The following is a 22885-nucleotide window of genomic DNA, read 5'->3' on the forward strand; positions in this document are numbered from 1 at the left end:
AGTCATCGTTAAAGTTGCTAAAACAACAAGGTAAAGCAAAGAGAAGTATGTGTTATTCATATTGCCTCTGAAAATGAAAACTAAATTTGTTATGTATGAATTTCTATGCTTGCAAAGCTTTTCTAGGGCAAATGCCTATATTGCCACCCTAGTAGCACCAAAAGGATATTGTATCTAGATTTAATACGTATCATAGTATATACTGTATACATATTATATCTGTATAAAATACACGCAAATGTCCTCTACCACACAGATAATACCTAGATATTATACGTATTATATCTAATGCCATAATATGGATTTTATATAGATTAAATATGTATAACTCGTCGAAAATCTGTATATTACTCATATCTTATACATGTCTGATGATCCCTGGTTACGCCGTAAGGATATTATTTGTATATAAAAAAGATTCTGGTATACATCAAGGACCATGGATCATCAGACACGTATAAAATATGTACAACATACAGTTTTGCAAATCTGTTTACCGATGAATTTCTAAATCTTAAATACATACAGATATAATCCTTTTGGTGCTAATAGGGCATCTAGTGAACAAATGCTGCAGAGGAGACATTGGAACAAGTACTCAGGGTAGGGTCGTAGGGTTACACTCCTCGGGAATGCGAACCAAGTCCAAGACTTTTTCGCCAATCCTCCTCAGGATGGGGGTGGAAAGGAGGGAAAAAGGGAAAGGAAGCGCCGCCACGATGTGAGCCCGACAACCTCTCCAGGGTAGGAATGGGGCAGAGAAGGTTTGGGATTGAAAAATCCCTCACCTATTCTTTTTACTGATATTATCCCTTTTAGTGGCAGCCTGTTTTGCCTGGAATACTGAAGATTGCCAAGGCTTTTTTTTTTAATGAATTTGTAGGTTTGCTCTTAAAAATTTATAAGAAGCCTAAGATGTAGTTTCTGAAGCTAATTTCTTTTCATGTGCTCTTCATACTTACAGGTGCGACAAAACATGACTGATACTGACAAACAGTAACAAAAGCTACATCAAGTACAAAAAATAAAAGTCGCAAGTGTAAAAGAACCCAGCCGATAGATCGACCAACTGGCACTATTAAGTGTTACATACGTGGTCTTTGCTCCAGCATTTGCAAAATCCAGCTTTGCTCTTCCTACAGAAATGAAAGAATATTCTATAATTAAAAGAATATTCCACAGATTTTTCCATAGATTGCATAGGAACATTATGGTGGACAAGTTTTAACACAGTGGGTACAGGATGGCTCCCCCATGCCTCAGGCATATTTCTCAGCAAATATGTATGTATAATTTTTCTCAGCGATTCATTCTTATCTAGTATGTATTAATGGAGTCCTATACATTGGGGCAGATCCTACTCCAGAGGCTGGGTATGAGTCTGAGTCTTCTTCACGTTGCACCTCAGGATGGGAAGAAATGGAAGGAATATGTAAAGGAAAGAGACACTGTTGTGATTATAAGCCTGAGGATACCTCCAGGGTAGGAATAGGAACTGGAAGGAATAGGAATAGAAGGATCTCATACCGTCATTCTAGAGATATGTGAGTTTCCACTATCAAAACCAGATTTTATGTTTCTAGAGAGAGGAGAGACCAACCTAATCAAGAGATGGTTCAGAGATTTTTCTCTTGGCACACGCACCTTAAAAGTAAAAAAATTACATTTCTCAACCTGAAGAGCTCACATACAATCAATAGGGTGGTTTCCTATTATTTTTTTATTGCTTTAATCGAAAGATTATTACTCCTGGAGTACGTATTTCACGCTTTTAGATTTTTAAATGACAACATCTATTTTTCGCGATTAAATGAAAAGTGAAAATTTTCAAGCGCGCGGAAACGAGACGCTTAAGTATGAATGTCGGGAAATATCTCCGTACGTCGTATTTCTGGTTCCCCCTCCCGCCCGGTGAGGTGACCTTGAGGCGAGGCTTAGCGCTGATACGTCGCAGGATGCTAGCGGATAGCTGAGTACCTTGCTGCATGGTAGCGCTTGGCTTAAAAAAGGTTTATTAATACCTTATCAAACGAAGAAAACTTTCCGAACTTAGCCAGTTTTAATAAGTGATTATTAAGACATGTTTCCCTGAGCTCTGTGCCTCATGCATGCATTGGTAACCTCAGACGATGTATAACTCCTATCCTCTCGTGTAGAAACTAGGTCCCTGTGACGTCATGCGGAGTGGAATCGCATGGGCGCCAATCTGGCCTTTTTCAAATGAGGATAAAATTTGACCCTTGCCATTCGTCTAAACCGGTATTTCAAAAACCAAATAATTTGTAAATTATGAATACACTAATGGTGGGTAACGAATCGCAATCAATGCCTTTCGTTTTCTTTGATGAAGGAAACTACCCTATTCTGAAGCTATTTAAAAGAATATAATTATGCATTTCTCAAGTATTGGAGCTTTTAGTGTAAAATATCCACTGAAATAGTAAATTATTTCAATATATATAACGTGCTGGGAATTTTTCCAGATGCCTGTACTTTGTATTACTAAATTGTAGAACATGTAAAAAATGTAGGAAGTTTGGTAGCCTTGATGGTAGAGAAAGAGGAAAAATGATGAAATGCGCACATAATATGTACATTTTAATGTAAGGTGAATAATGAAAATATAACTTAAAACGAGAGAAAGTTAGTGTCTTCACGATTTTCTTAAAAATCTTTATTCTTCAACCAGAGTAATTTATATAAAATCTCATATTTAATCATGAATAGGTATTTCCCAAGTCCCCACAGTACAATTGATCAAATTATAAAGGTTTTTAAAGAGATAAACAGTTTTTACAGTCTAGGAACACCATTCACACATTTAGCAAGCTAAGAGAGAGGTCACAGCTTGGTTTGTTGGGAAGGTAACATTGTTAACCACTTTGTGTAAAACATGTAATGGTTACAGTTAGCACACAATGTTTGCACCTGGGAGTGGGTTAATTCTTGAGCTGACTTTAAAGAATTTATTTTAATAAGGTGTTACAAACATCTTAGCGGAAAATGCATTTACATTGACCATATATTTAGAACAAATATTTTTATAAAAATTGAATGGATTTCAAACAATTTCAAATATAATTTTAACCATTCTTATTCAGACTTGAATATAACATTACAAAAACTTATAAAATTAAAACTTAAATGTATTAACTTCATAACACAGATGAATTTCATGCTTATTCATACACATGAATTATTGTCAATTACAGGTATCCATGTTTCATAACAAATAAAATTGCCCTGCATTTTTGATGAGCATTCATCTGAATCTCAAAGTAGTTCTCCAATTAAAACCATCAGCTTCCAATTTTTTAGATTACTTGCAGATATTACAACATGTATTGTAACGTTGGAAGAGATCAGTAACGGTAAAACTTATTTCCAAAATATGGAAAAAAATAATTCACTGATATCTGCAAATGGCATTAAATTTAATAATTAGGTACTTTAAAAATTGAGTTTAATGAAGCTTTGTTATTCTGTTATTTTATAAGGATAACATGTAACGGTAAAATTTTTATGGCAGATAAGTCAAATTTATGTTTTTGCCATTTTTCTGATGGTTTACATCCAAATTTCAATATAGATTTTCTAGGAAAAATATATTATTGTAAAGGAAATATAACATCATTAAAATCCTCATAACTATGAAAAAATTCAAAATAACCACTCAATCATGGATATACCTTTGACCTCAATGAAATTCCTTTAATATTAACCATAGCAAATGCATGATGCAGTTCTTGAGGGCTGCATTTAGTAACCAAATCTCTGTAAGTATTCCACATTCAAACTAGGAGGAATACACACGATTTAACAGTGAGCTAATCAAAATGTTTCATAATAAAAACTGAAATAATATATTATCCACAGTCACATATTTAAGAAAATAAAGATTGATTCTAAATGCTTGATTTTATCATATCTATTTTAACAATCTTATTTTTTTCAATCTCACAGGCTAATGCAATAGCTTATCCAATTGGAAGGTTATCCTATTTGTGCATTAAGCTGCTGAGAAAATGAAGTTCCATACAATAGCATGATTTACGAATTTTGCTGGCATTTAGTAAGAATGTAATACATTTCCCATTGAGGAGAATTGGATTATTGTATTGATCACGTTTGACGTACATGCATATACAATTCCTGTCAAACTTTTCCATAGTTCTCAGGCTGCACTCTTAGGTGTGCAGTAATGGTGCTTTAGGACAATTAAATGCATTACACTTCAGCTAGGTATGCAAGAAGAGAATATATAAAAAAAGCTACTACAAGGTAATCTAAATTCATCCGGCTCCTTAAAATGTAACAAAATAAAGAATAGGTATGACAGTAATTTTGGCCTGTATATGTTTAAACTGGGTTGAATGTTACAAATTATAGTTTAAAAAATTTTTCCCATCATTTTAAAACCGATGTCAGGGGTAAATGGAAGTTAAATAAAAAAGAATTTAAAACTGGCCTAAGGCAGCCAGATTTGGCTAAAATTACACATATATTCAGTTGTCTCATTCAGTCTTTTCAACGACATATCCTGATGAAAGTTAGTGCCTCTTATATTTGTGTTCCTCTTCTACAAGCATCTTTGAGAAATCATTAAAGGTGAATATTAAAGGAAAATCATATGATGCTATTAAATGATAATTTTTAGCATTTCAAGTCACATATCAACTGTAAATTTTATTGTCCATGCACTTCATATAAGTTTTCAATAAAAGATAGAACAATTTATGTATTAATGTGAACACCTATAAAATATTTTTGACCTAATCTTTTCAATGACATTTTTAAAACTTTAACGACCCTGATGCAAAAAATTAATGTGCTGTAAAAATGTTAATCATTACTACCTCACTACAAAAACAGTGAAAACAGCTTAACCGATCAACAACAACTATAGCACTAATTATAATAAACTTAATAAGTAAATTGCAGTGGGAAGGATTCGATTCTCCCACATGTTTATGTAACAACATTAAATATTTTGTAGTACCAATATATTTTCACACTTAAAATTATTAATTTTCGATACATACTATTCATTATTGTCATGTTATATAATATAATGCCACTGATAAAAATAAGTCATTGACATTTTCATCCCAACACCAGCCATTAATTTATTGTCTGACACATCAGCAAAGTGATTTATCATATATAAGTATCAGTATTCATGACAATAAAACTTATTTCAAAGAAATGCTTTTAAGTGTAAACAGCTACAAAAAATAATTGGTTCATTACCATGGTACCTAAATATGTACCAGAAATAAATGATAAATACGATGGTGATCAACTCCTTAGCTATAATTACTAATAGCATGGGTCAAATTCACCTTATTGTCTGTTATTGACTGTAAGCCAGAATGCATGATTTAGAGTTATTGTCATCACTCCCAAGATTTTTCCAAAATAAAGGCACTCAATACATTAATCTTTTACCAATACCATTTATGAATTGAAGAACACACAAACTTACTATTTTCAAAATCATATGTGGGATAATTCTTGGAAATTTGGGCATCTATCAATAATCAATTCATTTAATGATGTACATATTGGTAAAAATAGATCTTCCTCAATGACAACTTTAGGAAGAGAGATATGCTAATTAATGCCCAAACTTTTAAGTTACCCATTTTTGTAATTTATATTGCAGACAAATGCCTGCTAAAACATTCACATTATATCAGCTAACATTTGACTAGGTACACCTGAAGATCAAATAATGCTAAGCCAGACAACATCTAACAAGGTTGGCTCGAAATAAAGCATGGTGTAAAAAAAAATGTGATTTCAAAAACCAGCTATAGGCAACTGCTGTTATAGAAATCAATCTACTTTATGATATCGAGAGCCATAGTAATTAGACATCATAAAGCGATTCTATAAATTTATCTTGATGCCCGTTTCTACTACTGCATGATCTTTCGTAGTATTAAACTAATAAAATAATAAGTCCCAGGCATTTTTGGCATTCATCAGTTAGACACACTGCTTTCATACACATTTAAATCATTCATGCTTAACATCCAACTACTGCTACAAGGTGAGACTGCGAAACCCAAATTTTATAGTGATTACTTTCATAACAGGATGATTTTTAATGCAAAAATGATTAGAAAATCCATTTCCTTTCTCAACTGTAAATGAGTAAGAAATGTTCTGTAGTTACTACATTAAAAATATGACAAGCCCAACGGCATTATGCTTGCTTTACAAGTCCTTTCATCGGATGCCTTATACATACATATATTACCTTATCGTATATAAAATGAGAGACGAGCAGATGAATCTAGTTAGTACAAAATTAACATGAACACTGATATGTCCAAAGCATTTGATAATGAATTTTGCTAAGCTTCCGGTATAGGGGGAGTGAATGACTTCATTTGTAAATCAACTTTTTGGGCACATATTGGGCTCATAAAAATCCATACAAAATGAAAGCATTTCACAGCAGCTAAGTTGCTTTCCTACATTACCACCCTAAAAAGTGGATTTCGAAAGAAGGCTTACTCATTATTGTCATCAATACTTGGGTTTTTTACTTATAAAACTTTACTTTGAAACCTTTTTTCTCAAGTCTTAGCCGATCTAAATGATCGTGACCAAGCCTGAAATTCATTCCTTCCTCTTTAATCTTTTATTGTCATAAATATCATGAGACTGCAAAGAAAATTTCGGACGTTTTCTGTTCCTCAAACCACATTATTAAAAAATCAACTTCACATGTTGCCATCAATCTAGTAGCTTAGTTTTTTTATACTAGTTTACTGTTCATTGATCATAAATTCACCCTGTATAAGAATGGGGTAATTAATTGGCATACCATGTGCAAGTTGAGCAAACAAGGCGGTTACAGCCTTCCCGTATGGTTCTGCAATATCATTTTTCACTTGTTATCTTGTGATACACATTTCCACGCCAGAACATGCAAGTGGTGCTACATTAAAAACTATATCACATTTGGGCATGAAAATGCAATTAATTCCTAGCTTTTAACAATTGACAACCAAAAAATTATGAAATCTAAACTAAATATAAAAATATTCCTAAAAAATAACAATTAATTAAGATAAGCTACAGTAATGCAAACAAGTGTAAAATAATGAACAAAAACTTGAAGGATTTGGAACATTTTTCAACATAATAAACATGATTCACTAACACTGGAGTCAGCAGTCAAAAAGGTATCTGAGGAAATGGTCACAGAGATATGAAGGGAATAAGAAATTATAGACTCCCAGTTACAGTTGACTGCCTGACTAATATTTAGCCGGCTTAAAGTCGATGGATGAAACTGATTATGGCATTGGGAGGCCTTTTCACATTCATGGGTGATAATCAGATGAGTTTGGTCTGCACAACAAGGGTTAGGGATGATAATGACTTCAGTGATGAACGTCCACAGATGGGCTGATGATGGCATTGTCTCTAAAATGAGAGCCAATCTCGTTGGATGCTTCACCTAAGTAGCCGGGGCGAGTGAAACAGGAGGTGGGGTAGAGAAAAAATGGCAAGTAGGAGGGGAATGATAATAATGTGTAATTGTTGCACAAATGTACCACTTCCTTTGTTCTGCTGGGACCAGTATCCAGGGTCCACAACATGTATCTTCCATCCCAGGTTGTTGTGGGTGTAGCACTGAAAAATAATTATGAAATGACTATGGTTAACTGCAGAAAGGTTAGTGTTGTTAGTTAAAACAGAATGAAACTTAACTAGATATACTGTGCTAAACACCAGCAGATATAGGGGGTGCTAATACCATATTTACTCGTGTAAGCCGTGCCCTTGTGTATCCCGTGCACCACCATTTTTGGGCCGGCTCTTGAGGAAAAAAAACCATCCTAGTTTTTTTCGAGTGCGGTCTGATAAAGGAACTCTTTATTCATTGCTAAATCAATAAATTTACGTTACTGTGATTAATAAGGTTAAATAATGTTAGAAATGTAATTTCTGCAAAAGTTTCCTAGTTTCAATGCTACACTCTTAAGAAATAAACGAAAAGAATTTGTGGGAAAATGGTAAGTGGCTTACATTAAAATTTGGAGGATTCGTGTAAGCAGCTCCATCACTTTTATTCTCTGGCATTTCTGGAGAAAAGGTGCACGGCTTCTACGGGTAAATACGGTATGTACCAACCAAGATAAAAATAAATAGAGGAGACCACTAGTGCAGGGGCACGTATCCTCTGACACTCGGTGTAGCCGGCCTCGGTGGCGCTGGGGTAAAGTCCCTGACTGCTAACCTAGAGGTCGCGGGTTCGAATCCCGCCTGGGTGGATTGACCACCATCCAGGGCATGGATGTTTGTGATTGTCAATCAAGTTAATTGTAAGAGAGGACAATGTTGTCCTAAATTCGCTTGAAAAATAAAGACGAGATTATTATTATTATTATTACTCCATTTTTCTACATGGTTAAATTTTATGATGACTACCAATTACCAGTGACAAAGTTAACTTTTACCATTATGCTTTCGATATACTTATGTATGCAACTAATTTAATGAAATGCATTGTTTTCTGATGCTCAAATTGAAAATGAAATGTCAGCATAGGCAACCCACATACCACCCAAGCTGCTCCTGATTTCCTGCAATTTCTGGATACATATGTGCCTGGTATCACAGATGATGACCAGATAAAGGGTGAATATAGCATATCATGTGGTGGCTTAGTAGGTAGAGCATTAGGCTGGAGGGTTACTGGTATCACATCTGCTGTGAATCCTTTGGACACCCCCAAACAAAAATTCTTGTAGTGCTAGGCAGCCCAGGGAAACAAACTGACCACCAACCTTAATGTGTGAATTTCACATGGGTTTAGTCTTGGGAGACCTCAATCCTAACCTATCCAAGCCAATATTTGGGTTGAATCAATGAGTGAGTGAGTAAATGCATAATAATTTTTAAAACATGTCCTCATCAAGTATACAAATCCTTTTTTATGGGGTCAATGAACTAGAATACCCACTTAGATTCCCCTGGCTTTGCAGTTGCTATCAACATGCCAATGTGTAAGATTGGGATTGGTCAAAATAATAAGATAAATAGATGCAAAATTTGACCACATCAGATATACATACAAACTTCACTCACTTACTCACTCCCATGGACATTTATACCCCAATTTATATTTAGCCTCGCCAACTGTCTGCCTCCAACTCTTTCTCACTTTTGCATCCGCCTCGCTGACTCCCATTTTCCCCATGTCAATCAACACCTCATCCTCCATCTTTTTCTCCGTCTTCCTGGAGGTCGTCTTCCATCAGGGTTTTCTTGACCACCAGACTTGTTTTACTAGGGCCTCTTGCTCTCTTCGTATTACGTGCCCTGCCCATCACAATCTACGACTCTTGGCTTCGGCTACTACATCTGGCGAATTGAAGAGGTTCCTGATTTCCTCATGGTTTTTTTATTCTCCAGATTCCATTCTCTCTTGTTGGACCAAAACCTTTCCTTAAAACTTTATTTTCGAAGACAATTAATTTCTTTTCCGTTCTTTTGTTGATAACCCATGATTCTGCTCCATAAAGAAGGATAGCTCTTGTTATGGTCTGATAAATTCTGAGTTTAGCTCTGATGGATAACACTTTTGATGATGGCATCATCAAAATGATGCCATCAGGGCATACATACTTCTGTTGGCTGAATTTATTCTGTTCTGTATCTCATATGCTTCACTATTGTTTGAGATGATAATGGCACCAAGGTATTTAAATTCATTCACTCTTCAAAAATGTGATCCTCAATTGTAATATTATATTGCAAACTATACAAATTATACAAACTTCATTCAACACAATATTGAAACATTGAAAGGTTAATAAAACAATAAATGCATATTGGGGAAGATTGGTAGAGTCCAGGTGGGGCCTTATGAACAGTATGCCGCTTTTTTAATTTGGGGGATCCACTTTTGCGAACTGCTTGATTTGGGGTTTGGTGCAATTCGGTGGAAAGTCCTCCCTTTCCCTCAGTCTCCTTTCATCAGGGACCTCACTTCATTCACTGCCAATCTCTCTGCTTCTGCAGGCTTAAGTGAGCATGTAACGTAAGATCCTCAAAAAATACCATTCACTTCTGTCACTCACCGTACGGTGGATTTCATATGACAACAGATGTGCATTAGGCATTTACTTGTTGTACACTAACTTGAACCTCTTTACATTTACATGAAACTTATAAGAATTTAACAATTTTCACCCTATGAATGCTTCTTCAAACTAAAAGGAGGAGGTAACCAGGGCCGGATTTACCCAAAGTTACTCTATTGGCACCTCTCCATTGAGTGCCCCCCCTCCCCTATTTTTTTGATAAGGCATAGCCACAGGCATGAGGTAGGGTTTGGAAAAAAGGAATAAACAGATATATAGCTGACAGCATAAGTTTACGCTTGAATTTTTACGCCTGGAAAACATATGGAAAATTCAATTTTAAAAAACAGCTTGGAGTAAAACTATATGAAACATGAATATGATACTTAATGAATACCCTTTCCAAAAACAATGTCTAGCCTTAATTCATACAACAAAAAAGAAGAGAAACTTCACAAATAAAAACATTACTGCTGCAACTGAATGAACTGCGGTAGCACGAAATGTATTATAAATTATCTAATTTTAAAACACATGAAGAGCAGAGGTACTAACTACATTTTCAGTTGAACAAAGCCTCTAAAATACAAATAGGACCAACTGCACATCTTCCTGCAATATCTTCTAGAGAAATTAAATTACAGATTAAAAACATGAAGGAAGACATTTCGGGGCCTGCCTCAAGCACAACGAGAGCCACTTCAGATGTTTCCTTCTTGTCTTCTTTTCGGCAAATTCATTACTTATGCCATCACATTTCAAGTTCTGCTATAATCCCAACTTAGCACATTTAAATCGCCAGCAAAGAGGGCACCTGCAGGCAGACGGAACCCACATAATAAGCCTGCTGACGGCGGTGCACTTCAAGGTGCCTCCAGTAGAGATCATTGCCGGTTGCCTAACAGCAGGCACCCCTTAAACTGTGATGCCCCTAGGCAAGTGCCTATTTTGCCTGACGGTAAATCTGGCCCTGGATGTAACGACGTGGATAGATGAATATTTGAATGAATGGTTAGTGAAAAAATGATTAATTGAGGATCTACTGTATTTCTATTGTAGATAAATCATATTTCAAGCTCCTCATGAATTTTTCCTTGGAGAAATATTTATCAAAATAAAAATGGCCCATGTTACCCCTACTTACATTGCATACACAACAACTTATGAGTAAATAGAGAAACAATGAATACAAATAAAATAAAGAATGCTCCTCAAATAAATTTTCCTCAACTAATGCTGTCCTCCTCCCCCTAAAAGAGATTTAATATAGGTAACTAAAAGTTTGCAATGTGGTGCATCCGATTCATTAAAACCTCAAATAAAATAAAATTACATCCCATTATGTAGATTGTTGCCATCATAAAAATAAATATGAGTACATACCTAAAGATGAAAAATAATGAATAAAATATGCTCATTGATCACAATTTTGGCAATGAATTCTGGCTGTATTTCAGACAATGAGTTCTTCTTAGCCATGAAAATTATACATTAGCAATACAGGTATCTATATAGATTAGAAGTATAGAAAGTAAGAGATGATATGTAACATAAGAAACACCTAAAATATTGAAACCTGAGATTACTAACCAATAATTTTAGTGGATTTTTTAGTGCATATATGCTAATGCTTAATTGCTATTTTTATGATGAAAAGTATATGTTCAACTTGTTATCTGTAAGGGGACAACATGTTATTTTTTAAACTTGCTAAAACTAAACTGAAATGGTGCACATGCTTTCTCACAGCTTAGTAGCTTTGTAGTTAAGTGTGTGTGAAATGTGATCTCATTTGAATTGAATTTTGTTGATGAAATATATGAAGACAATTGGAAGTTGATGCTAAAACATGCACATTAACACTAGGAGGACGGGAGTTTCGCGCTACATAGAAGGACGGCTAGGGGTCATTTGACCCCTAAAATGTATTTTGGAATAAAACGCCTAATTTTCATCCAATATTCAGTCAATCGTATTAATTGTTGAATCAGTTCATTAAAAACACTATTTAACATTATTAAATATGATTTCCATCGTCAAAAGTTAATAACAATTATTTTAAAGAATCATGAATTAAACCGTGTGTAGTAGTCGATTGCAAATCAAATAATGAAAATACATACACTCACTACAAAAGTTGTGTTACATGTTTAAACAATAGGGGTACTGGGTTTACAAAATTTGCATTAAAATGTTTAAAACTTATTACTTTGTTTTAAATCTCAGACAGACTATTTTTTCAGCACTGTTTCCACAAAATATTTTTTTGCACTGAATGCGTTCATTGGGCGATTTATTCATCTACATCTAAATCTACACACTAACCCGCAAGCCGCTTAAAAGCGTGTGGCAGGGGATGTTAGGACACCAGCCATTTGCACATGAAAAGGAATTTGGAAAATGGAAAGGAAAATGGTGCAATGATTCAATTTGATGGTATTTGGCACCTTTTTCTTTTTTATGCCCGTGGAGATATGGCTGTTGGATTTGGAGACGGGAAAATAAATTAATTCATGCTATCCATCATATCTACTCCCGCTTTGTTTTTATTATGAAATAGGATGGTCGCTGGTATTCTTTTATTCGTTTCGGAAATAGTGTCGTCTGAGATCATGCTGCTGAGTGAAAGTACATTATTGTTCTAGTTTTCCTGGTTCTACGTAAGAGTATGGCCTAAGGTGTTTTTGAACACTCACGTTGAATGGATTACATGGCTATTTTAGGGGTCATGGATATTTGTGCGTCACGTCTGTTTTTTTCAGATCATCCATGCAAGAGAAGTTTTCTACTTTTTTATGACTTCCTGCCAGCTGGATGGATGGAAAATAATTGTTACAAGTTACATTTATTCCTGAATTCTTGTATTTTACGGTCACTTTAGTAACTATTTATTTCCCCAACGCTTGATTTGATGGCCAATCATCATATTTGCCACAATATGGAAATTAATTTAGGTTGTATTTTCATTTCTCATTATTTGGAATTTACCTCATAAAAGGACAGCTGCATTTTGTTGGATACATTTGTGCATTTGCTATAACGCCAAAGTCGCCATCGGATTCACTATCTTGGACTTCGTCGCTTCCATCACACGCAGATGTTGATGGATTAGTCAGAATATCCTTGAACTAATGTTTACGATTCACTTCCAGACTAATCTTCAATATTCCCTACAGCTATTTGAATCGCGACGATTCTCTTCTCTTGATATATTTTTCGACTTCTTTCTTTCTTCCTCAACTCGCTACTGATATGCATGCAAAAAAATCTACAAACGAAAGGGTATTATGGAAGAATCTTCTCTAGTTGCATTGGAGGTATAGAGAGCTGGAGAGCATTAGAAATTCATACAAAAGGACAAAATTTCACAACAAGTCGCTATGCCTAGGTTTTCGAATATAGATATGAGCCCTTGGGACTAAACTGGCATTGAACCGGGTACTTCCAGGTTCAAAATGAAGCAAATCATCTACCACACTAGCCTTTTGCTGATTATATGACACTAAAGTGCCCACGGGCAAGAAAATAGCGCGAAAACCAGTTGTGGGTCAAATGACCCCTAGCCGTCCTTCTAGGTATAACACGTCATAAAAATTTAAAACAAAACTTTAAAAATTTAATACATTATTGTTGAATTTTCACTAATTTATCAAAATATACTTGAAAATGAACAAAGTCAATGAGTTTCAAAATTTAAAAAAATATTTTAATAAGAGAAAAATAATTTTGAATTCTGAAAATGGGTCAAATGACCCCAGCCGTCCTTCTAGTGTTAATTATAAATAAATTACTTATAATAATAATTAACCAAGTATTTTGGATCTAATATCTAAACTCACCTGATAATATAAAAGGTCAGGAGTCTCCTGAGCCACAGTCCAGTTAAGGTATGCAATGCCACTGGCAGCATCCTCAGAACTGTCATCACACATTAACCTCAGGGTGTCAAAGAATTCTTCAAAAGATTTTGTTGTTCGAGACTGGTCAATTGTCTTATGTACCCATTCACAATATCGGCCCGCTGTATGAAGAGGGTAAAATAATAATTTGTATCAGAAAAGGAAATCCATTCTCTTTAAGTAGGATGAGCAAATATAGTCACAAGCCACTTTCATCTCCCAAGAGACAACCGTTAGGATTGCTTAGGTTTTTTACCATGGGTTCCAAGAGTGCTTATGTGTGCCCCTCCCTATAAATTTAGTATCTAATATAAACACAAACTGCACATATTACAAATATGCTAACCCTTTTGTGCCGGAACTCGTGTGAAGCCGACAGGCATTTTTATACGCAGAATACCTGATGTCGGGTATAGCTATGGCAGATTTTTCATTGCAATGACCAGACGTTGGCTCTGGCCAATGTGAGGGAAGGGAAGTGACCGCTGACGTAGCAATTGCCTGGTGCATTCAGGCCCGGTCTGAGACCCAGCCTTGCAAGTCCTTAGTGCCACTCCTAGGCAATTAATCCCGACCCTCCCACTCATTTATGATCATCCTCACCACAGGAATCTGTTGCGAAATGGTTATATTGTCAATAGTTTTTTCAATGATGTATTTTGTTGCATAATACAATTTTTTTGTACTTTAAAATGAATTCTTCATTTTGTTCCGTGTGTGAGCAATTTTTAAACGAAATTTTTGCGTTAAAAATAATGGACTTCTGGACTTGTAGTCTAACTACCTTATGTGCACCAACTTTGACGTTACTAATGCTATAAATATGTTTTAAATTCCACAATGCTTAAAGGCCGTTTTACACGGTACACGGAATTGCGCAGTCTGACGTACGTGTGAAGGCGCAATCAAAATTGCGTCGTGTAAAGCGGTGAATTGCTAGAACACATGCGAGAATGCGTGGATGCAAGACGGCAATATAGCCCCTGTTCTAATTTCTTTCATGCATTCACGCAATTCCACGCCATTTTCGAAATTAATGCAGCTCTAACCTGCGCAATTCCGTCTACCGTGTAAAATGGCCTTAAAAAATGTTCGTAATCCCTTTAGAAGAGTGAATTATTGAAAATCAAATGCAGTATTTCGTTGAAAAAAACACTGCAAACACAATAGGTAAGTTGACCGTGGATTTGGGCTAAGATAGGGTTAAAGGTTCTAGACCAATGCGCTGGGTAAGGGATGGGCCCCCCGTTGAGCTGGATCCCAAATCTGAGGGACGAAAATACCACCCCAAAAAAGAGCTCCGTACAGAGAGGTTTAAAACATTCTCATGTTACTCATAGCACGGAAAAAGTTTTCCAACTCTAGGCACCGGCAGGAAAGCGTTTAAGATTTAAAGCCTTCACTTATTTCAGACCTAGAGGTACTTATCTAGATTGTATTGAGGATATGAGAGTTTACTTTCTACAATTTAGGTGTTACAGCTTGGCCTATTTCTTATTTTGGGATTTTAGGATGAAATTTTAGGTTTTATACAAGATTTTTTGGTTTTCAAGGTTACTCTTTACACCTATGAGAGCAACTGTTGGCATTTGCTACTCAGTGACGGAATGAAATACATATTTGGTGAAAAGCAGGCACTGAGTTGCTATCTTATTCTTTTGCTTTGGTATATTCCCCTCATCCCCCACCATAGTTACACTGCTGGTACATCCCACATGATGGCCCATATGAAAGTCAGACATAAAACCTAGGAATATTTTGTAGGTATGGCCAAGAGGAGTCCCAGCCCCTGCCTCATCCAGAAGGCTCAAGGATCCAGGAAAAAATTTTAAAATTGAAAAATGAAAAATTTAAGTGTGTATTACATATATAAAATCTTTTACAGGAATTAGGCTCATTGGAGCAAATGAATTCAAAATTTTGTGGAAGTTTGTCACACATAGATCCTGGCACCTATTTGGAGTAGGCCCAGTTTTTCTCTGTACATTATTAGAATTATAGAATTATAATGAAGAAATTTCATAAATGTGAAGATTTCTTGAGCCATAATTGTGAAGATAACATTTTACAGCAAGCAGGTTATGATTATGTAGCACAAGCTTTAAAATTGATAAATATGGTGGGATAATTAGTTTTTTTTAAATGGGGTCTTCCATTAGTACCAAAAAAATTTAAGGCTAGCGGTAGGCCATAAGAGCTTACAGCTCTAAGGGCTAAGGGTTCAATACCATCCCATTTTATCCCAGAGGTATCTTACCAGCCGTGGGGTATGGGTAGCCTTCGGCATCATATCCAACTCCAGCAAACACCCTCTGCTTTCTTTGCTCTATCTCAGATTTCTGACCAAACCCTCCTTCTGAACTGTCTGTTATGTAAAATGGATGGTATCTTGCTGGGTTTGTGCGATCATTTCCTGGAAATAAAGGCATGAAATTGTAAATTCTCATAAGAAGTCTCCATCAACAATAAAAAGGTTCTAAGATTATATGGCCAAGTACAAAGTGTTATGACTATTTTAGCTTACCTCCTTCAACCATGAATACATAGCTTTGTCCTCTTTCAACATAAAGCTCAGGAATGAGCAAGTCATTAATATACCAAGCAATTCCCCATGACGGGTGCCCTGTGAAAAGGTTACAAAAAACATTTATAATCAAGAATGGGTCCCATATGAATCTAATACAGTATATAATCACAAATTTTGGAGAAAATGAAGTTGATTAGATAAGTAACATAATATGTAATGCAAAAAGATACATCTAATAATGCTGATCAAAAATCATTAAAAAATTGAATCAGACATCTCTGATCTGCAGTGCATATGATAAAAAATTTGGCCATGAGAAACTTCAATTGATTCAGAATATACCATTGCAGAATATAGCAAAAGAATAGCATGAAATAACTCATGGGGGTAAAAATTTACAACCCTTATGATGTATGAAATCCTTATATGAAATACAAATAAAATTAAAAAAATACATAACCTAACCCATTAGAAATGCATGTGTATGGCATATAATACAAGCATAATTGTTCTAACAGACCAACTGATCAAAATCTGAGATTCTAAGGATCAATCATTGGTGGAATTGAAGCCCAAGCGGAGACCATATCCATCACATATCTAGATAAGGTTGATATATATAAACCGTATTTCTCCAAATATAGTCCCCCTCTGAATATAGTCTCCCCCCCGTGATTTTGAGGCTTGAGTTTCGGGAAAAATTTCAAAAAATGGGTTTGAATATAGTCCCCCCTTCTCTTTTACTACAGGAATTTTTGGAAAAGAAGGGGGGACTATATTCAGATAAATACGGTAATATCAAAGACACCTTGCTGTTACACAATAGATATTTTGACAATGTTACATAGATATATGTACCTACTGTTTGTATCATCCACGACGAGTTGTAAAAATAACATCGCCTAGATATCCAAGTTGTAATATTTGTGTTATTAAAAAAATTGTCATTCCAAACAGTATCCATAGGTAGCATATGTTGTGCATAGAATTGAAGAGCACATATATTTTTTTCTATGTTCGAGGATTACCAAAAACCATTATAAGCACACTCATTATCTACTCATTAGATGGAGTGTTGATATCTAAGAGATGTTGTAATATGGACCTACATGTCCACTGGTGGACATCAATGCAACATTGTTTGCCAAGTCCTTTCGATATTTGACAGATATCCATGCAACGTTGATTGGATTAACATGGATATTGCACGAATATCATATGTTAACCCCACCAATGTTGTCTTGATGATATTGGGATATTGATTGGTGCTGGGAAGGGGTATAACCCATATGCATTGAATATGTATTTTGCATTGAATATGTATTTTGCATTGAATATGTATTTTGCATTGAATATTGTGGATGCTCTGAATATTCAGTACCTGTGATGGCAGTGTAGCCTCTTTTCCCTCCTGTTGGGCCGATCCTGGCAGAGAAAACAGTTTCTCCTTGGATGGATGGAATATTCCAAGGTTTAATACCATCATCAGGAGTGGGTGTTCTGTCCAGAGGTGTCTTGCATGAGTGATCGTTGCGGCTACTGAAGTCAATTCGTATATCCTCTGAAATTGAAAGATCACTAGATTAGAATACTACGTATCTTAACAACGGCATAGACGTTAGGAGGTGCTTGAGAACCATGATCTCTTTTGAATTTTCATTTCAGTTTTGTTTTAAACATGCACATTAACAGGCTTTGCACTGACACTTTATAGCTTGAAAATGGATTACAGGATCTTTGTCTGGTCTTTTCAACCCCACTGTTGAATATTACAAAACAGCCACTGATGAATGCATTTCTGCAACTCTTACAATTACATATAATCATAATCCTTTAAAATTTCAATTTACATATTATGGTTTGAAATATAAAAACACAATTACTTTCCTTCATAAAAGAAAACAAAATATTGAATAATCATGAATATAAAAATATTTCTTTGACAAATGAAGTTTTTTCTATCATGAAAAGTGTTAAAATAAGTTTAAAACGGTCTACTTAGTACCCTGTTATTCAAAAATTCCCCCCCCCCCCTTGGTTTCGGACCTCCCCCAAATAAAATTCCTGGCTACCCCACTGACATTGAACAATAAATTTGTGTAAAAAACACCATCTCTCTTTTTCACTAAATTACTCAATTTCACATTATATTTATGAAAATAGTACATAAATTTGGGTGAAAACAAAGTAGATTCATGATTTTTATCACTATAGAAAAGAATATGCATATAAAAACAAGCAATCAGTATTGTAGCAAAATTTTTATCGAGCTCCCATTTTTCTCATAAATATGTAATTGTAATTATTTCACTGAATTCAAAATAAAATTATTCTCATTCTAATTGAAATTACATTTAGTCATAAGTTTTTTTAAATCATGCAAATAATTACATGAATTTTGTTTCAATTAATCCAATTGAAGCTGAATTATTGCTAATATTACCCTTGATCCAAGGGTGTACCCAGGATCAAAACTAGGGGGGGGGGCATGGTTGTTCAAGTTGTAGGTAAGATTTCAGCATGGAAAAGGTGAATGAAATCAACATTTTAAGCAAAATGTAACAGCTCTTTATTAGTTTTTAAATTATTTGCTTGAAAAAATATTATTTTCCTTAAAGTCATTTGCGACTTTTGCGGACTTTTGCTTCTGGGGGGGGGGGGTCTGTCCCCTCCTGCCCCTCGCTGGGTACGCCCATGTATTGATTAAGGAATGTTTTTCTTTAATTATGAGCACTTAGCATAATGGATTTGAATTTCAAATTTATATGTCACGCTAAGTTAGTGAAATACATAAGTAGAAAAATGCCATGATTTTTACTATGTTATTGCTAAGACAATAATAATGAAATATTCCCATGCATATAACTAACTGAAAAAATGACTTCAAGATAGGGGACAAATATTCCTTTTGTAGTTTTGAGAAGATACATATTTCCCAAATTAAAATTTCCAATATTTCTATGCTAAATGGTGACAATTGGGTGCATCCTGCATGATTTCCAGGAAAAGCAAAATCTAAAAAATTACACACCAGTTGTTTTATCCTCTGCTCCATGGGCATTAGCTTCCTTGCGAGAGTTCAGAGGTCCAATCGCAGCCAAGATGCTGACTTCACCCCTCAGGGGTATTGCGCGATCTAAAGTTCCTTCATTTGTTGTGAGAGGTCGCCTGTATAGAATTCTGGTTATTCCTGACCTCCTTTCCCCAGAAACCAAAGTCACGTCGTCCCTTCCACCCAATCGCTCATCAGGGCACACTCCGTTCTTTCCATCACACTATCAATGTAAAACACACAATATTCAATTAAAATTTTTTAATGAACCATCTTAATTGATATTAATTTCTTAATTAAGTAAACCATGGTAAGATTCAAATCAATAGTTGAAGGAGGCAAAATCATCAAAAGACAATAATTGGGAATTTTCAATTGAGCGAAAGAATTGCATTGTGATTCACAAGACTTTGTTTCAAAGTAAAACCATAAAAAATAGCTTGAGAGCTAAAAAAAATGCTTATAAGAGAAAGAAATAACTTCCTAAGATGCAAATAATTGCAGTTAGGTCAAATTTTTAATCATATAATGGTATAAATAGCACAGAGAGTTCAACTTCCATGCCTAAGTTAACAGTTAAATGGTTTAAAAAAAAAATTAATGTATAATTTTATTTATTATAAAATGGGAATAAATTTGAGTCGAAGCTTACCTGAGCCTTTGAGGTCATGTAGTAATCCACAACTCTGAAGGAGGCCTTTTCTTGGTCATAGAAAGCCACTGCAACATCTCCACCAACCATAGATGACCTGTCAAACAAAAATTGGGCATTTACTTCTTTACAAACAGATCTGCATCCAACAGTAGCCAAAAAATTCCATGGATTTAGAAATGTGAGAAGATAATTCTAACTTCATAAAATGTCGTAACATTTAAGAATCAATGCATTTAAGCTACCTGTAGCCTTTTGGTGGCATTTATAGTAAACAGTGGCTACTTCTTGACATAAGGAAAACAATACGGAAGTTTATTTTTGTTAGCTCTGAAGAAGTATTTACTGAGCAACAACTACTATAGCCTAAAGGATTTCATGTTGGACCCTGAGTAATTTTTGTCCATCTGCTACTAAAATTTTGTAGCTATTCCTATACTGCATTTATTGTAACTATTATTTTTTATTTTCTAATTGCCTTCCATTGTCACCTATGCATGTAATCTCTAGGAACAATAAAATTATAATTATTATCATCATTACCTTGTATGAGATACAACCTATGCATATGATACCGAAGAATTTCATAGCTATAGTTTTCACAGTAGATTCCATAGTTAAATTTTTTAACAACATTATAAAGTAAAATAAGCTCAACGTATTTAATCAAATTAAATTTTCCAATTAAAAATTAGTAATGAACTTACTTTCCCTTCTCACCACTAATCCCAAAAGCCATATATTCATCTTCACGTATTCGGCCGGATAATTGTATTTCAACAGCTTCTGGAGGAGGCATGGTTTCACCTGGAGGCAATAGAATACCACTGCCTTCCACCATTTGCCATTGCACTTGTAACTGACCATCCAGAAGCTCTCGACAATTACTCATCAGGGTAGCAGAAGATTCACTATGATTTGCTGGACTTCCATAGGTATCTTTCGATGGATCAGGTGTAGTACTTGTAGTCTACAGGTTACACATGGAAATAAAAAAAATCCATTGAACTTAAAGGACCTAAGTGATAAAATATGAATGGTAATATTAATTTTTGAATGAATTAAATGCTACTGTAGGAAAAGTTCATTCTGTACATTCATATACATATTGTTTATGTGATACATATTCAAAACTCTTCTTGAGGCATCATTTTTCATCCTCATCATGGCATAAAGTGAGAAGTGTATGAAATGATTAGGTTTGAATAATGAACATTTGTTGGTAACCATTGATGTAGCATGCAAAGCATAAGGTATACTCAAATTCCTGGTCAAACTTAGCTGTTTGAAATTTGTTTCTGGAGAGCTACTTACAGGATTATACCACCACGGTGGCTATGTTTATCCACATGAAAGCATGAAAGGGAATAGAAGGGAAAATGCATTATGATAATTCATCAAAGCAGGAGCAAAAAAAAATGCAGGGCATGCCGTACTGGCAAAATATTTTGCTTTTGCATTGCAAAATTCAGTCAAAGCTTCTTCAAAAATTTGAAAAGTGACCTGTCCAAGATGCATATTGCTAGCAAATGATGAATGTAAGAAGCCATTAGTTGAAGCAAACTGGACATACTTCAAATGATAATTTCTTGCATGCAGGAGCCTTCCAAATGAATTGTCAGAATGAAAAATCTCACCCACAAAAAATTCCTATCTTGTTGCCAACCACTCATAACTTACAGCTTGCAATGAAAACCATTCTGAATATGTTATTCTGATGTGGCAAGCTCATACCATCTGTGACAGTTGTACAGGTCCCTTTCAGAATGGTACCAACATATTTTTGGGGCCCAGCATAAATTATTCCCAGTCCCTCTCTGAGTGGACAAAAACAAAAGGCACATGGTTGCTAATGTTAAGTATAAAAATATTTGTTCTGATTATTTGTCCTATTCAAAAAAAGTAGGCATTAACATATTCCATTTCTGTATAATATTAGCACGAAAGGCAAAAATTCAAGAAAGGAACAATTCCACGAGTCTTTAAAATTATTTCACATCTCCCTTCATAAAGTGAAAAAAATTTTGCCAGCATGAATTGGCTTCAGTATATAAAATTAGCCTAAGTAACAAAAATTTCTCAGGATAATCTAGATGAATTTCCAAGAAAGAAATTCCTAGGAGAATATACCTTTTTCTATGAACCCACCAGTGGAGATGTGAAGTAACCAGACATAAGGAGTCAGACAAACAGTGGCCAAGTTGAAGATAAAGAGATGCAATCAGTATTAACGAAATGGGAAGATAACTGCCTTTGTCACCCTGACTCACAATATGCTGGCTGTTTCAAACACACTTCCCTGGCTTAATTTTTTAACCCTCTCAATCTCTTCGCTGCTCTAGCAAACCTAATTGATTTCTAATTGACAGCAAGTAATGAGCAACTAACTAGCCTTCATTTTCCATGATTTTGATTTTAGCAGTGTTTACTTGCTTCAGAACTGGCCATAATCTTGCCGAGTAGGCTCATGGGACTCAATGACAGCTATGCAACCTCTAAAACAGTGGCGGCAATACTGACTCGTTAGAGGCCGTTCTAATTATTACGCGTCGAACTTTTCAGTGATGAGAGGAGTTGAGATATTTTATGTTGTTTACTTAGCGACTCCATCCTATTTACTCAAGAATTTTATCCATCATTATATAC

At 35.1% G+C, this 22885-nt stretch overlaps 1 protein-coding gene across 3 annotated transcripts in view; it reads right to left on the reverse strand.

The window, feature by feature from the left end:
• Window positions 1-2644: 2644 nt before the first annotated feature.
• LOC124154291 (protein Skeletor, isoforms B/C-like) overlaps window positions 2645-22885 on the reverse strand; it is a 267181-nt gene continuing 246940 nt past the window's right edge. For 2 of the 3 annotated variants that reach the window (XM_046527914.1, XM_046527916.1), the window contains 9 exons: window positions 21554-21574; window positions 20947-21209; window positions 20240-20336; window positions 19567-19810; window positions 17917-18096; window positions 16533-16631; window positions 16266-16421; window positions 13949-14130; window positions 2645-7653 (listed from right to left, as the gene is read on the reverse strand). In XM_046527914.1, coding sequence (XP_046383870.1) covers window positions 7474-7653; window positions 13949-14130; window positions 16266-16421; window positions 16533-16631; window positions 17917-18096; window positions 19567-19810; window positions 20240-20336; window positions 20947-21209; window positions 21554-21574 — 1422 coding nt within the window. In that variant the 3' untranslated portion in view covers window positions 2645-7473. The remainder of the gene's footprint in view (window positions 7654-13948; window positions 14131-16265; window positions 16422-16532; window positions 16632-17916; window positions 18097-19566; window positions 19811-20239; window positions 20337-20946; window positions 21210-21553; window positions 21575-22885) is intronic. The other variant, XM_046527915.1, reaches the window with a different exon arrangement.

This window comes from Ischnura elegans, chromosome 2 (genome assembly GCF_921293095.1).
Source record: "Ischnura elegans chromosome 2, ioIscEleg1.1, whole genome shotgun sequence".
Classification (NCBI taxonomy): domain Eukaryota; kingdom Metazoa; phylum Arthropoda; class Insecta; order Odonata; family Coenagrionidae; genus Ischnura; species Ischnura elegans.